The sequence below is a fragment of the Poeciliopsis prolifica genome, unplaced genomic scaffold, assembly GCF_027474105.1.
Source record: "Poeciliopsis prolifica strain line A6 unplaced genomic scaffold, Auburn_PproV2 SCAFFOLD007, whole genome shotgun sequence".
Taxonomy (NCBI): Eukaryota; Metazoa; Chordata; class Actinopteri; order Cyprinodontiformes; family Poeciliidae; genus Poeciliopsis; species Poeciliopsis prolifica.
In genome coordinates, this window is record NW_026562382.1 from 12524166 (window position 1) to 12541519 (window position 17354).

The 17354-nt window shown below is 40.1% G+C and overlaps 1 protein-coding gene across 1 annotated transcript; it reads left to right on the forward strand.

The window, feature by feature from the left end:
• Positions 1-225: 225 nt before the first annotated feature.
• prpf40a (PRP40 pre-mRNA processing factor 40 homolog A) lies at positions 226-15162 on the forward strand. Its single transcript, XM_055032103.1, has 27 exons — positions 226-264; positions 1491-1571; positions 1693-1833; positions 2459-2542; positions 2908-2926; positions 3003-3031; positions 3155-3196; positions 3318-3428; positions 3820-3940; positions 4193-4217; positions 5159-5377; positions 6027-6132; positions 8417-8481; positions 8738-8902; positions 9796-9904; positions 10532-10682; positions 10809-10942; positions 11059-11173; positions 11421-11512; positions 11616-11732; positions 12591-12728; positions 12836-12931; positions 13032-13118; positions 13211-13301; positions 13387-13448; positions 13529-13684; positions 14677-15162. The coding sequence occupies exons 1-27, from the start codon at positions 262-264 to the stop codon at positions 14764-14766; spliced, it is 2649 nt and encodes an 882-aa protein (XP_054888078.1). The 5' UTR covers positions 226-261; the 3' UTR covers positions 14767-15162.
• Positions 15163-17354: the final 2192 nt, after the last annotated feature.

Sequence of the window (17354 nt, forward strand, 5' to 3'; positions counted from 1 at the left end):
TGTTTCAAGAATAGAATAGAATAGAATAGAATACAATATCCTTCATTATTCACTTGTCTTATTTATTTGTGTTTCATCATTTTCTTTGATTTATTTACTGAGTAACTAAATGCATGATGTCGTTGCGCTTTTATGCGTTTTCCTGGCGCGCACTGACACAACAGAAGCCACCGCCTCAAGCTTCTGCGTCACAATGCGGTTCGACCAATCACTGTGATCGTTATTGATAGGTGCTGGATTTCCTTGGACGTTGCCGTCAACATGGTGAGTGGACCTGCTTGAAAGAAAAGTTTTTAATTATTAGTGATGCTGCCGACAAAAATGAGCAATAATCCATGACTTCAGTTTTCATTTTTCTTTGTGTGGTTGGAAGCCGCCTCTTGCCCTTCTTGAAGAGTCGCACAGAGGTGGCTGGTGCTAGTTAGCATGTCGCGTTAGCTGTAGGCTAATGTAGCGGCACATTCATACCACTATAGCATGGACTATCATCTGGAATCGACGCTTAGTGAAGATGAGGCGGTTAGAACCAGTAGTGGACATTTCTCATTGTGAACACAGAATATTGGTTTTCAATTCTAACCCAATTCACAAGCTGCTATTTTAAACGCATTGGGCTTGGTTTAGTAAACCTCATTGCTACATAAACCCATTCTGTTCCAGTAGTTAGACGGAGCCTGTGCTCATTCGTCAAGAATACTAGCATTTGTATTAGCTAGAAGCTAATTATTCAAATTAAAATATTTGTATTTGTTCACAAGCAGGATAGTAATTGGATTTCGTGGATTTATTTGTGTTAAGAGTCTTAATGGCGATGATTTTGTGCTATCGGATTTATTTTTGAATAAAGCTTTCTGTGTCTTTAACTCATATCCATTAAGACAATTTTTTACTTTGTCTTTTGGGATGTCTTCGTATTGTAGCTCCCCTCACTACTATGTATGTTAAATGTTATTAAGCTTTCTATCAATTTATAACTTCAACACCTTTGTCATTTTGGTATTTCGCTTAATTTATTGTAAATGATGGAATGACGTATATGGACAATTAAGACGTGAACATTTCTAAAAAAAAAATGCAATAGATCAGTCTGCACTTTATTTAACATTTTGAAATAAAGTCTGTGATCTGAAAAGTTGACATTGAGTGATACCACAGATTTTAATTCCATCTTTATGGACAAATCCAGTACCAGTTTGCACAACACTTGTCCACAAAGTGGATTGTAGCATATACCTATACCCAATAATTATACAGTCATATTTTATAAATTAGAACATTTATTTCAGTTGCCAAATTCATTGAGGTAAACATTACATAGTACATACTGATGTTTTCAAGCCTTTCTTATTTATATTCATAATCATCAAAAATTAGAATACTACAGCAGACCAAATTATTTCTTTTTTAACCTCATACTGAAGAAAAACTGAAAAAAATATATTGAAGTTAGAACTTCTCTAACTTATTGTTGTGTTTTTTATTCATGGCAGTCTTCAACGGAGACAAATAATGGCCCAAGCCAGGCGGCCCCTTATGCAGCTGTCCCCCCTGCAGCCATACCGCCTCCATATGTAAGTCTTCAAAAGTCTGGTAAAAGTTAGCTTTTATGTTTTTCTTTCAGCTGTCAAACTAGTTAAAAACCTATAACAGTTTAAAAATGCAATATCTCTCTCTGTTTCTTTAATTGACTAGATGGGACCACCAGGAATACCACCTCACTTCCCACCCATGGGAATACCCCCTATGGGGCAGCGACCTAGCATGACTCCAATGCCACCTGGAATAATGCCACCAGGCATAATGCCACCAATGGCTGCTCCACCAATGGGGCAGGTAAGTTTTTATGTTAATCTCTTATACAAGACTTTGTCTATCTGAACTGGATGTTTCTGCTGCAATGAAACAATAGAGTTAAAAATTGCATCAATATAATCATAATTTAAAAATTTTATTTAACTCTTCCTTCTTTCAAAGGCAGTCAGTGAAAATACATGTGTTGCACCAAATAAAAAGATGTCTTATCATCCAACTCCATTTTTAAAAGAAAGTGTAAATGAGTAAAATTGCATATTTGTTCTAAAATTAAACCATTTTAGCAACAATTATTTATGACGTAGTATTTTTATTAAATGTTCTCACGAATGTGTCCCTTTTCTGCCAGCGTATGTTTCTGCCTTGGCAACATTTAGAACGTGTGATTTCAGAAAGTAAGTCGGCATAAGGAGTCACAAGCTTAGAAAATAAATGAGCGGAATGGAGTTTTGGTGCATTTGCATCGCACAGATCACAAGCTGTGTTATCACACGATTAAATTAGCACAGCAAACATAACTTCAGTCTCACTTTCTCCCTGAAGTTACAAGCAGCCTCTCATGCTGACAGACTCACACTCTCATTGTGTTGGAAGATTTGTGTTAGTATAAAAATGTCTGAATGTTTCATGATTCTTCTTGTATTAGATGCCAAGCATGATACCGCCCATGATCCCGGGAATGATGCTGCCTCCTCGGATTCCAGCTGCAACCATGCAGCCGACGGGACCCGTACGTCTCACTCTCTGTCGTTTTATGTTGGCTTCACAGACCTCAGAAATAACCTGCTACCCAGAAAATGCCAAGTGAAGCATTTAAACAACATACAGTGCCATGAAGAAGCAGCTGTCTCCTTACAGATTTCTTCTGGTTTCACATGTCACACTTATTTCTTAAAAATGCATAATCTATAATTACGGTTACAATAAGTCATCATGTTGGAAGTTTTTGGCTCTAGTTGAATTAGATATTACCAGTAATCTCAATGTATAGAAAAGAGCGCTTTGTTGTTTAATATTAGTTTCTAGGAAGTTTCTAGTTTATTTTGTTTATGTTTGTGGCAGTAAATAATATTCTTTCTTCTTTTGTTTTTCCAGCCTGGTGTTGACACCACAGGTATGATCCAGTTTACAAATCAATGTCTTTGTTCTGATTTGCTTATTTCTCGATATCTGACATATTTCTCTTTCAGTCCCTGCTGCAGCTGCACCTGGAACAACTGTACGTTTGTCACAGTTTTTTTCTATATGCACCTTCATCAGTTTCAACAGTGTTGACTGGTCTTTTTTGCTCCTGCATTTTCTTTTAGCAGTAAATGTTAATCAATTTATTTTATTCCTGCAGAATGCAACAAATGGATCCCCTGCAGAAGAACAGCCAAAGAAGGTTGGCACACACAAATATATCCAAAAGATTGTTAAAGTTTTTGAAGTTTGATGAAGGAACCGCAAAAACTTTATGTATTGATTGAAAGTGGCTAACTTTAAATATTTTATTATTTTTGTAGAAATCTGTGTGGACAGAACACAAATCTTTAGATGGGAAAACATATTATTACAATACAGAAACCAAACAGTCCACATGGGAGAAACCGGATGAACTGAAATCTCCTGCAGAGGTATGCACTTTTACCGTTCCACAACCTGTTTTATTAGACTGCTAACTAATCAAATACTTGTTGACCTGGATAATAAGAGACATGTTCTAGCATAAATGTATCAATGTATATGCCAAAACTGTTGTTTTTACCCTTTCATGTTGATTCAACTATTTTTGAAATATGAAAAACGTTTCCATGTGGTTTCATTTACTAAAATGTATCATAATGTAAAGGGCATTAAATTGCATGCACATGCACATCTCAATGAATAAAAATCATGCAGTCCAAAATATTGAATTGCAGATATTTTAAGCATTTGTTTCAGTTATTTTGATGAACATTGCATTCTTCTTATAAAAATGATCCCGAAACTCATAATGATGATGATTTATTTTATTGTTTATTTTAGCAAATGCTGTCTAAATGCCCCTGGAAGGAGTACAAGTCTGACACAGGGAAGCCTTATTATTACAACTCCCAGACAAAGGAGTCCAGATGGACCAAACCCAAGGAGCTGGAGGATCTGGAGGGTAAAAATATGGTGTCTCGTATTTCAAGCTTATGTTAATCTGAACGGTCTGAGCCTTCTGCTGGCATGTACAACAAATTATTAAAAGCATAAACGAGTTCAAGAATCACTGTTGTACAAAGATGAGAGATAATGTTTTCAAGAAAATATGTTGGCTTGTTATGTGGAGTGATCAGTGTGGGGCGTTTCTTTGTACTTTGCTTTAAAAATGAAGCACAGACTTAATAATGGCTTCTTTATTTGTCTGTTCCAGCTATGATCAAAGCAGAGGAGAGTGGGTAAGTTGTTCTGTGTGCCATCTGTTTCTCCTCTTTGATCCATTATTTGCTCTCTGTGGCCAAACAATTTTCATTTGGTATTCATAAGACATAGACAGGTTACTAATACCGAGGTTTCAAACATTTAATCCTTTAAATTAGGACAGTGGAGCAGTTGGTAGCACTGTTGCCTTGCAGTAAGGCAACAGTGCCTTAAGGCAACAGTGGCCTTGCAGTAAGGCAACAGTGGGTTTGCCTTGCTGGGTTAAATTCCCGGCCCGGGGTCTTTCTGCATAGAGTTTGCATATTCTCCCTGTGCATGTGTGGGTTCTCTCCGGGTACTCCGACTTCCTCCCACAGTCCAAAAACATGACTGTCAGGTTAATGGGTCTTTCCAAATTCTCCCTAGGTGTGCATGGTAGTTTGTCCTGTTTGTTTCTGTGTTGCCCTGCGACAGACTGGTGACCTGTCCAGGGTGTACCCCGCCTCTCGCCTGGAACGCAGCTGGAGATAGGCACCAGCCACTCCCGACCCCACTAGGGATAAGAGTGAACAGATAATGGATCGATGGATAAATTAGAGACACCAGAGTTTCTTTACAAGAATAGTTTTTCACTTCCTGACCTGTTGCTGCACACTTGCAGTCAGCTGGCTGGAAGAAACCTTAACTTAATTTCTTCCAATTGTGAAGTTTTCTTAACTTTTCCAATATCTTCATTTAAAAATTTTGATTATGGTGTCAAAATCAAAGTAACAATACACATTGACATTTTATGGTAAGACAATAACATAAAATGCTAAAATGTTTGTTTTAGCAGCAGTTGGAATATTTTTTTTTAATTTAAATTATGGCGTTCATAACATGGCATATACTTGTTTCGTCTTAATCTTGTGAAGGCTTGTTATTTATTCTTGAAGTAGCAGTTTTGGTTTGATTCCGGAACATCATGGTTTGATTCCAGAACAACAGAGATTGCGGCTCCTGGAACGACTGCCACTCCTATAGTGCAGGCCGACAAAAATACAGCCGCCACGGCCACCGTAAAGGAGGTGGAAACTGCAGCGGCGGTCCCAGAGGAGCAGCAGTCCCAGGTGACCGCACATCAAACAGCTGAGGTCAAGGCTGTGGAGGCACCTGTGACTTCCTCAGAGAGCGCTGTCATTGCAGAGAGCAAACCCAGGTAAACAACAGTTGGCTCCGCTTTAAGCTCGCATTAATGTAAATATTAAATCCCTGGCTAACATTATTTATGTTCACTTTACTAGAGGATACTCTAATCCTATTTTACTAGTCCAATACCTGCAGATTTTTTAATAGATCTGATTTATGTTACTACACATAAGGCAGCCATTAACATAGTAGGAGAATTGGAGGGCATCGTTTTGTAGAATGATTTGTGAAACCTATTAATATTCAGGCATATACAGATCAACTAAAGTTATTTAAAATTTTAAAATACTTTCTAAAATTTAAGGTATTTTCTTTACTATTTCAAAGAACAGTTGCATTTTAGGTCATACATTTGCCAAGATTTTCCTCATTAGCTCTTAATTTGAATTTACTTAAATGTTTGTGTATTATTTTATTCTTTGGTTTTTCAGGTCTTGTTTTCATTGAGAATTGGGCTCTTTGCATCAGTTTTCCCCCTGACTTGTTTGTAGTGCTAAAATCAAACTAACTAAAAGCACTTTCTTGTGTAACAGTAATATCCACTGAGAACCACAATAATCTTTAAAGATTTCACTTTTAATTCTAAATAAAGTCATTAAGTGGTTTTAATAATGAAAGCAATGTAACAAATGTTATCATCATTCTAATTTGTTTTTAAGTGTCGAAGTCAAAGAAGAAGAACGACCTGAACTTCAGAAGAAAACCTACAAGTGGAACACAAAAGAAGAAGCCAAGCAGGCCTTCAAAGAGCTGCTGAAGGAGAAGGTGAGTCAAGGAACCAGGTCGCTATTTTGACCTTAAGGAAATTAAGGATCACTTGTGAAGCATCCACTGTATTGCATATGAAGAATTGTTTATTCTTTAAAAGATAAGTTGGAGATGGACAGTTTCATTTGTAATAACTCTTTAAGTGCTCTTGAGTCGCGGTCACATTGTTTAATGTTAACAAAAGAAAAGTGTCTGGAAAATGTAGGCTAATTGTAATCAGCATTTTTTGTCTTCAGTAAGAGCATTTCAGTGAAATATTTTCTTAATATTGTGCAGCTCTTGAATTTCCAATCAGTGGAAGAGTCATTTTTTTAATCAGTTGTAGCAGCTCAGACCGTCTATCATTTGAAATGCCTTCTTAACATAATTTTTTTTACTTGCGTTTAGTTGCAGCTGGGAGATCATGGTGATCTTTATTATGCAATAATTTTTTAAAAATAATTTCTGAAACATTTTATTCATGTTTTGCTGTTTACAGTCGGTTTTTGTTTCCTCTTTCTAAAGTTCTGTTATTAATAAAAAATCATTGCATTGTTTTTACATAATTTACAAACTTGAGTTTAGAAAAATATAAAATTTTGAATCTGTAGAAACTCTGCTGGTTAATTTCATGCATAATTGAGATGCTATTATAAATCAAATGATCGTGATGGTATTTATACTCTGTGGGATGTTGCAATATAATTTTTCTCATTTGAAAACAGTCAGTGTTATATTTTGGTTTATGGGTTTCTGAAAAGCCTCCATGTCTCCTTTCTCTAGATTCCCCACTGACAGCTGCTTTGCTGTCACTCTTTTCTCTCTAATTGCGTGAAACATGTGACATAAAACGTGAGCTCTCCTCTTAGAGGGAGATGTTTAGCTACCTCTGTCTGCCGAGCCTTTATGAGTTTCTCGTCACATCCTTTGCATCCTGATCTCAATCTAATCCCCCCCCCCCTCCCTTCAGCCCCTGGGAAGTCTGTTAAGCTCGCCTCCTGTTGCTGTGACCGTGTTGTTTACAAGTAGCAAGGCGTGCCAAGCGCGCCCCACCTCGATTGTTGCTATATTTAGGTGCTTTTTAATTTTGTGCACAAAGCTCTCCTCTGAGATTGCTTGCCATTTCCTTCCAGATCTTAATGGGTCTGTCTTTATGATTAGCTTTATTGGATCACAGGCAGAGGGGGCTGGCTGGGATTAAGACAGTGAGGGAAAGTGGCATGCCTCAGTGAGTTAGAATAACTGTGACAAGTGACGAGACAGCGGCGCGGTGGAATCAGTCCATAATGGATGAAGGAGCCACTTTCTGAGAGAGAGGCACGCTTATAAAGAAAGGGCGCTTATATAAGCCATCAGTGGCACTACTTGAATTATTGCCACTCCACACCTCCTAAACAAGCAGCTTGAAGCAATTAGGGAATTACTTTTTGTCCTTTTTTCATCATTTCCAAAAGGTTATTTTCCTTGAGTTATAATGTTGCTATATTAATGAGTTTACAGGTGCTTTTCAGTAATTGGAATATAATTTAAAACTCAATTTGTTTCACTTGGTAAGTTCAAAGAGTGCAGTTTTTCAATCTAATTTGAATAATTTAGGCTGCAGCTAATACAATACAAAGATATAGCTTATTAGAAAATTTATATATAAAACTAATAAAACAGTTTTTTTATGGAGAAATGACATGTAATGGCCTCACACAATCAAGCAGAGACTCTTGACTAAACAAAGGAAAGTTGAGTGGAAGGAAAATCTGTGTTATTGTGTGATATTAGTTTTCTCTAATACACATTTTCATGTATATATTGTTAATAGTTACAGAATTTCAACCTATTTGTGCATGTGTGGAGGGAGTTTTTTATTCTAAATGGTCCGACCAAGAATTGGACCGTGGGCTAGAAAACCTTTGCACAAAACAATGGCTGCTTAGTTTTTAGTGCTATTGTTAACAGGCTGTCCTTAATAAACTGAATAAAACACTTTTTTTTCTTCCACTCAACTTCCCATTAATATTTTTTGATATGTAAGCAAGCTGAATGTGTTTACAGCTTGTTTCTTAAGCAATAACTTTTAAAGGCCTATCTATCCATGTTGTTGAAGATGTCTGTGAGTGTGCTGGAGAACTGTTACGTCCACAATTTGCATAGTAGTATAAGTTGTAACTTTCTAAACATCTTGATTTTATTTATTTATTTTCCAATTGTCAAAATCCTAGTAAATAAATATTCTAATGTGTGGAATTGAACCTTTTATATGGGTTCAGGTGTCTTACTCCAATATAACATTGTATTCTTTTCATTTTAGGGGGTTTCCTCAAACTCCTCATGGGAACAAGCCATGAAGCTGATTATCAATGATCCTCGCTACAGGTAGAAGATTCTCAGATGCTTATGATTTCTCACTGAACTTTCCAGTGAGAAATCACTACTTTTTCAGATTATGTAATCTGAAAAAGTTCGGATTACATAATCTACACATTAAACTGTACATAGTAAGCCCAACAGAATAAACCTTCATAGAGTCAAATAAGGTGATAAACGAAGACATCTGAAATGACGTACACAGCTGACATGTTTCACACAACACTAATTTATTACATTAATTGTCTTTCTCCACTGTTAACAGCGCACTTCCCAAACTGAGCGAGAAGAAGCAGGCGTTTAATGCCTACAAAGTCCAAACTGAGAAGGAGGAGAAGGAAGAGGCCAGGATTAAATACAAAGAGTCCAAAGAAAAGTTCCAGAGGTTCTTGGAGAATCATGACAAGATGACGTCTACCACCAGATACAAGTAGGGGCTGCTGGGATTTTTAGAGTACATATGTGTTTTACTGTGTGTTGATCAGTGCTGCTCTGGACTGTCATTTTCATTATACTGATCAATGAAAGGTTATCTATGACTTAGGTATGCTGCTCCTCACTGTGGATGAGTTTGGGTTTGAAGAATTTGGTTTGCGTTTGTATCCTAATCTTCATTTTGTCCTGTACAAAATTACCAAATAATTTTAATATATATTTTAACATTGTAAATTATTTTTAGCTTCATCAGTATCAATAAATTTGGCTTTCTTCTGTTATATATTCAAAGAGACACATTTGAAATGCAGTATGAAGTTTTGTATTTTTAATGAGCTTGAATATTAACAGTTAAACTCATCGGTGGTTATTATAGCATCTGGTCGGTCAATTCTTGGGTTTGGCACATGGGTGAAAGTCACCGTATCAGACCGTCGGCCGGTGACCTTGACAGCGAGTCGGTTTCAGAGTTCTGCTGGCACCAGCTTGTAATCTGGGATGAGTCACAACAGGCAGTCTGAGAGTGATAGCAGGACTTTCTGATGGTGTGTTTCTCATCTTTTATTAATTGCACAGTTGCCAGTCAGAGGTGCTAGCTCTTCTTAAAGTCAGCGTTATAAAATCAGTCAGTTGCTTTCCTTAAAAAAAGCTTCAGTTACATGAACTAAACTGTGTGTTTTATGTGTTCATTCAAATATATGTAATCAGATTTAAATCTCCTCCGAAGTGCATCTGGTATTTTTATTTATTTATTTTACAGAGAAGTGTAAAATATAATTGGCTGGTGAAATATCGCCATCATGTGGCGAGCTTGTGTGAAAATGATCTAAACCAGCTGTGTGTGTATGTGTGTGTGTGTGTATGTGTGTGTGTGTGTCTGTGACCCAGGAAAGCAGAGCAAATGTTTAATGAGCTGGAAGTGTGGAGCTGTGTTCCTGAGAGAGACAGACTGGAGATCTACGAAGACGTGTTGTTCTACCTGGCGAAGAAAGAGAAGGTAAGGCGCTGAAAACGTCCTTCGTTATAAAACATTCAGCAGTACGAGGTTCTGCCACAGCCTGGACGGAGTTGGAATAAAAGTGTTTTTTTATGTGTGGAACAATGGATTATGGGAATATACAGCGCTGGGGAAAAAATAAGAGACCACTTAAAGTGATCAGTTTCTCTGATTTTACTTTCTATAGGTATATGTTTGAGTAAAATGAACATTATTATTTTATTCCATGAACTACTGACATGTTTCCAAATTACCAGGCTATCTGCAGAAAATAAGAAATGGTTAAAATTACAAAAAGATGCAGTGCTTTCAGACATCAGGTAATACAAAGAAAACAAGTTCATATTCATTTAGAAACAACAATACTAATATTTTAACTCAGGAAGAGTTAAAACATTTGCTTTTTTTTTAGAAATCAATATTTGGTGGAATAACCATGAGGTTTTCAATAGGGTTCAGTGGTCTAGGACTTTATTCCTAATGCATCCTTTTCTGAGTCACCCATCTTTAAAGAATTACCTCTAATTATATTGTATTTAATGTTGATTTAACTCGGAAGAGTCTTTCATTTTGACTTTAAAGCAAACTTGGAACGATAATACTTCCTTGTTTTGTTTTTAAATGCAGGAACAAGCCAAGCAGCTGAGGAAGAGGAACTGGGAAGCTCTGAAGAACATTCTGGACAATATGGCTAATGTGACATATCGCACCACCTGGTCCGAGGCCCAGCAGTATCTGCTGGACAACCCCACGTTTGCTGAGGACGAAGAGCTGCAGAGTACGAGAATAAAATCAATTTCCTATCATGGATTCAGATCCAGAGTTAATGTGAGAAATGTGTTTGTGTGGCAGCAGAGGGCTCAACTCTGAATGTAATACATGTTTTGTTGTTATCCGTTGACAGATATGGATAAAGAGGACGCCCTCATCTGTTTTGAGGAGCACATACGAGCTCTGGAGAAGGAGGAGGAAGAAGACAAGCAGAAGACTCTCCTCAGGGAGCGGAGACGGCAGCGCAAGAACAGAGAGTCCTTCCAGGCATGTACCGGTCCATGCTCTTAAGAGACGGTTCAGTCACATACTGATCACATCTAGTCTTCCAACAGTTGCTGTCTTAAATTTATATTAGTCTTTTTTTTTTTTTTTTTGCACAGAAATTTCTGGATGAGCTCCATGATCACGGCCAGCTTCACTCCATGTCCTCCTGGATGGAGATGTACCCGACCCTGAGCTCTGACATGCGCTTCAGCGGCATGCTGGGCCAGCCTGGTACGGCAGTGGGGCGCATCACATGTGACTGCACACGCCTGCGATGAGCTAAGAGCCGCGCAACACGTGGACGAGACATAAACACAGAAATAGACTGAAGAAATACACTCAGTTCATTTCACTTAATAATTAAATACAGATAGAGTTGAATTGTATTGTTACTGAAATTGTTTAATATCCACTTTCTCTCTATTATGTTTACTTTTCTTTCCTAACTGTTTTGTATCCGTCTTGTATCTTTCTGTAGGTTCCACTCCTTTGGACCTCTTCAAATTCTACGTGGAAGACCTGAAGGCCCGTTACCACGATGAAAAACGAATCATCAAAGATATCCTCAAGGTAAGCCAGAGGAAATCAGAATCGGGTGTTTGGGGAATTGTTTTGGGAACGTCGTCACTGTTAAACTCAGAGGTTTTGTTCACGAGTCTCTGTGTTTACTCAGGATAAAGGCTTCCTGGTGGAAGTGAACACCAGCTTTGATGACTTTGGATCTGTTATCAGCTCAGACAAGAGAGCCACTACTCTGGATGCTGGGAACATAAAGCTGGCCTTCAACAGCGTAAGACTCACTTACCAGTTGTATCAAAAACCTCTGCAAATTAGTACAGAAGCATAATGCATGACTGCTTAAAGTAATTGTGCTTATAGTGCTTCATTGTTTCTGGACACTGACGACTATTTTTTTCCACGTTAGTTAAATTTACAGAAATCCAATTTTGTAACATTTAATTACACTTTGTTAGAAAACTTTTTTTTTTCTCTTAAAACCTTTTTTGAATGAGAAATATGAACGAAAATGAACTGTTAATGTCATAAAAATGCAATCAATTTAGTCAGAAGATCAGATTTATCTAAATCAAATTAGAATAAAAAGTTGACCAGGTTGAAAAAAATGGATGTCATTTTTGGATTCAGCTGTGCAAAATTCAGTTGAAAAAACATAATGGATAACTTCCAAAATATAACTTTTCTAACCCAGTGTTATCAATGTACAATAATGATTTTATCTCAACATTTACACATTTTTACTGAACACAAAAGAAGCAATTGTTCACTTTTCAACTACATTCAGATGTATAACATTAGATTTCAAGTGCTGATGATGGAGCCACAAGCTGCAAAATAATTCATCAGACTCTCTGCTCTCTTCATAAGAGCGATTAGGTGGCACTTCTTTAGTCTCCCACAATGTCATTGATTTTTTGCAACATGAGATATTTTCAGTCAGCAGTGCAGCAGCAGGTTTGGGAGGGGCAGAGCCATGCTATTCTGTAGCTCTATATAACACAAAAAAACAGACAACTTCCTCTGGCATCTCATTCCTCACTGTTTTTCTGTATGTCTCTTGTCAAATTGTTTCGCTGCATCATTTTTTTCTAATTCACAATTGACTATGTTTAAACTTGTTTCTGCGCAGTTACTGGAGAAGGCTGAAGCCAGAGAGCGAGAGCGAGAGAAGGAGGAAGCCCGCAAGATGAAGCGGAAAGAAGCAGCTTTCAAAACCATGCTGAAGCAGGCCACACCGCCGCTGGAGCCAGAGGCCTCATGGGAAGAAGTATGGGCAAATAAAATCCCTTTTAGTGGCAACATTTTCTATTTCCTGTTCAGTGTTTTTTTATTGTGCTTAATGGTTCGTGACAGACGGCATTTGACTTGTTTCAGGTCAGAGAAAGATTCCTGAAAGAAGCTGCCTTCGAAGACGTGACGCTGGAGTCAGAGAGGAAGAGGATATTCAAAGATTTCATGCATGTCCTGGAGGTGAGGTTGCCACCATGACCACGAGGAAAGCAAAGAGTTTATCCATTCAGATGGTAGTCATGCTTACCTTTCTTTCTTCATTTGTTTGTTTGTCTGGCAGCATGAATGCCAGCATCACCATTCCAAGACAAAAAAGCATTCAAAGAAGTCCAAGAAACACCACAGGAAGCGATCACGCTCTCGATCAGTCAGTTGCTCTCAGTACTTAAAAAGAATGAGTCACAAATTGTGCTGAACACGCATTTAACAGTTTGTGAAACTTTCTATTTGCTGCCGAAGCCGTCAGAGTCAGAGGAGGAGGAGTACCACAAGAAGAAGAAGCGGTCCCAGTCCAAATCTCCCTCTGAGCGCTCTTCTAGTGGAGAATCTGGTGAGTGTTTTTCCTGGCTCAGTGAATCATTCAATCGCCGTGTGGAAGAAATGCAGCCCTGTTCGTATGTTCTGCTTCAAAACAGAGCGAAGCTATAAGAAATCCAAGAAACACAAGAAGAAAGGCAAGAAGAGGCGTCACAAGTCTGTGAGTAAACCAGAGCTCTATGCAGCTTTTTGCAACGAGTGTGCAGTTTGTTGTGAATTGACTATAGCCATGACAAACAGGCCTCACCGGACTCCGACGGCGAGAAGAAAGGAAGAGAGCGTGACGGGAAACGAGAGCGAGATTCAGAGAAGGATAAAGAGAACGACAAGACTCGGGGGAAATCTCGCTCAGAGTCTAAACAGAAATCTCCTAAAAGGAAAGCAGCCAAAGAGGAGGTGAATTTACGTCACTAATTCCACAGTGCCTTGTCAAAAAGTTCTTAGCACATGAGCTTTTGATTTTGTCACATTTAACCTGAAAAGTGTGGCATGTAAATGTATCTAGCCCCCCTCCTGAGACAAAACTGTTTAAAATTATATTCCAATGCAGTTACAGTCTACAGGTCTTCTGGGTTTGTCTACAGCTTTCTAGAGACTTGGACATTTTTTCGTTTCGACGTTTTTTTGGCAACATAGCTCAAATTCAGAAATCAGATTATACGGAGAGAAGATACGGACATAAATGTTCAGGTTTTCACTAGGTTTTCCTTTAGCCTTTTCCTGCATTTAGCTTCAACCATATTCTCATCAATCCTGACCAGGTTCCTTGATCCTGCTGAAGAAAGGCATCCCTACATCATGATGCTGCCACCACCATGTTTCCTGGTGGAGAGGGTGGTGGGCAGGGGGAAGTTTTAAGTTTCAGCTATATGTATATTTAAATTTGGTGGTACAAAAATGAAAAGCGTAAAGCGGTTGTGTTGTTAGGGTTTTGTGTTTATAATAAAAGTTTTGTAAAACAAAAGAATTTGATTATTTAAAAATGGTTAAATTAAGGATTAAATATGTAATTAAAAAGTCAGCAAGATTTCGACCTCCATTTTTACCAGCGTGGGTTTTAGACCGTTGCAGTTGCTAGGCAATGGGACATACACTGAGGTAAGGGTGAGAGGAATAAAAAAAAAAAAGACTAGATCATTCACTTCTGGTCAGTGCAGTGGACACACCCACACACCTCGTTTTCTCCCATTGCCATCGTGCATTTCTCCATTTTGTCCCATGAGTGTCAGTCAGATACATTCTAGTTTATTTTTGAGGTTCGGCCTCTGGAAGCTTGAAAGGCATTGTCTGTCCACTGGTTTTCAATGTGTATTTAAATGGAGAGAAACTGGACAGGAGCTGTGAATACTTGGGTTAGTGTTTACTGAGTCCTTGTGTGTTCTGATCAGGGTGGCTGGGACACATCAGGCAGTGAGCTGAGTGAAGGAGAGCTGGAGAAGAGAAGAAGAACTTTACTGGAACAGCTGGATGCACCTTGAAACTGTTCATGTCGCTGTTTTCTGCTATTTGAACACTTCAGCAAACGCGCATTCCCCCCCGCAGGCTCACCTGACTGTGCAGGCTGCCCTTTGAATGAGGAAACTAATGGGAATGCTCTACACTTTTATTTTGTGACTTTGATTTCAGGAATCTTGCCACCTGATCAGTCTGTGACTTGTTAGCTCTGAATATCTTCTTTAGGGGGCTGTAGTGTTTTTTCATTGACAGTCATTTTTATGATCTCATTTCAATAAAGGCGTATCTTGAAGCCACGCATACTGTTTTTTTCAAAAAGTTAGATTTTACTTACAGTAATTGTACACAGTTATTCATTGGTCAAGGTTCTGTTCTATTATTTTTAGTAAATTCTAATAAAATATGTCAATTACCAAGGACAGATGTTTGTTTTTGTTGGGTTTTTTTTTTCACTTTACAACACATTTTCAGCAAAATATAGTCCGATTTTAATCTTTTAAAGGTTTAAAGATGGAAATGTTTAACACCCAGGCTGTGGTTGTTGGGTTTTTCTCCGATATCAGCTCGGCGTTTTATGGACATTGATGAACAGACAAGTTTACATTATTAGTCTCCAATAATAAAGTAAATTTTACTGAAATATCTCGCGCAAATATTGCTCCCTTCTCACCTGGGTCTACGACCATGGTCAATTATAATGGGAACCTAAAATGTACGGAGGAAGTTAAGTGTTGTGCCTCATTCCTCTCCTTCAGGGAACAGTAGTTAAAAGCGTAAAGTTACGTTTTCCAGATGAAGAATATACCTTTTTCACGCTTCCAGGTTTGAAAGCGGATGTTGGGTTGGACAACTTCCGGTGGCTATAGCGTTAGCATTAAAAGGCTAGGTAAATGGTTCAATCTCGGCTCAGTTGTTTTTGTTCATGTGGGGCAAGAAAACAGCCTTATCATGCGTTCCCGACAGACCCGGGCCAACGGAGGCAGTGGATCCAGGCGATCCGGAGAGATGAAGGTCCGGACTTTTGCATAAAGACGGGGAGCACTTTCGTATGTAGCCGCCACTTCACACCGGAGGATTTTGTGAGCGGATCCACCACCAGCCGCCTTAAAAGTGGGGCTGTTCCTTCCCTGTTTGCCTGGAATAACTTCACTGCACCGGCAATGAGAGAGTCTGCTTTCGAGAGGGCGAAGAAACGGCAGCTTGTCCTCTCAGAAAGCTAGCCAGGCTGAAGATGCTACTGCGGACCATCACTACCTGGCACATCCACCCGCAGGGGCCGGGGCGGATGTGCGCATGCGCGGAGCCGGGGCGGATGTGCGCATGCGCAGGGGCCGGGGCGGATGTGCGCATGCGCAGGGGCCGGGGCGGATGTGCGCATGCGCAGGGGCCGGGGCGGATGTGCGCATGCGCAGGGGCCGGTGCGGATGTGCGCATGGGCCGGGGCGGATGTGCGCATGGGCCGGGCGGATGTGCTCATGGGCCGGGGCGGATGTGCTCATGGGCCGGGGCCGGGGCGGATGTGCGCATGCGCATGGGCCGGGGCGGATGCGCATGGGCCGGGGCGGATGTGCGCATGGGCCGGGGCGGATGTGCTCATGGGCCGGGGCGGATGTGCGCATGCGTGGGGCCCGGGCGGATTTGCGCATGCGCGGGGGCCCGGGCGGATGTGCGCATGCGCGGGGCCGGGGCGGATGTGCGCATGCGCGGGGCCGAAATGGATGTGCGCATGCGCATGGGCCGGGGCGGATGTGCGCATGGGCCGGGGCGGATGTGCGCATGGGCCAGGGCGGATGTGCTCATGGGCCGGGGCGGTAGTGCGCATGCGCGGGGCTGGGGCGGATGTGCGCATGCGCGGGGCCGGGGCGGATGTGCGCATGCGCGGGGCCGGGCCGGTTGTGCGCATGCGCGGAGCCGGGCCGGATGTGCGCATGCGCGGAGCCGGGCCGGATGTGGGGTTGGACAACTTCCGGTGGCTATAGCGTTAGCATTAAAAGGCTAGGAAAATGGCTCAGTATCGGCGCAGTTATTTTTGTTCAGTCCCTGGTTGTTCATGTGGGGCAAGAAAACAGCCTTATCTATCATATCATGCGTTCCTGACGGACCCGGACCAACGGAGGCAGTGGATCCATTCCATCCGAAGAGATGAAGGTCCGGACTTTTGCATAAAGACGGAGCACTTTCGTATGTAGCCGCCACTTCACACCGGAGGATTTTGTGAGCGGATCCACCACCAGCCGCCTTAAAAGTGGAGCTGTTCCTTCCCTGTTTATCTGGAATAACTTCACTGCACCGGCAATGAGAGTCTGATTTCGAGAGGACTAAGAAACGGCAGTTTGTCCTCTCAGAAAGCTAGCCAGGCTGAAGATTCTACTGCGGACCATGACTACACGGCACATCCACCCGCAGGTAAAAGATAGTATATTGGATTTCAGTAAAATATAACTGTTGCAATAATAATATTTTTATGATCACATAATAATAAAATTTTGTGGTTATGTATTTTGTGGAAAAAATAAGTCAGTAGACACATGCTCCGACTCACAACATGTACTGATCTAAACAGAAGTAATGTTTCAAATATATAATTAAAACTTATTGCTAACTGTATGTT

Excerpts from the sequence above, each read along its gene's own strand:
- prpf40a (XM_055032103.1), top strand. Across the intron at positions 1,834-2,458 it reads CTGCTCCACCAATGGGGCAG|ATGCCAAGCATGATACCGCC; the intron begins GTAAGTTTTTAT and ends TTCTTGTATTAG. Across the intron at positions 3,032-3,154 it reads CAGCTGCACCTGGAACAACT|AATGCAACAAATGGATCCCC; the intron begins GTACGTTTGTCA and ends TTATTCCTGCAG.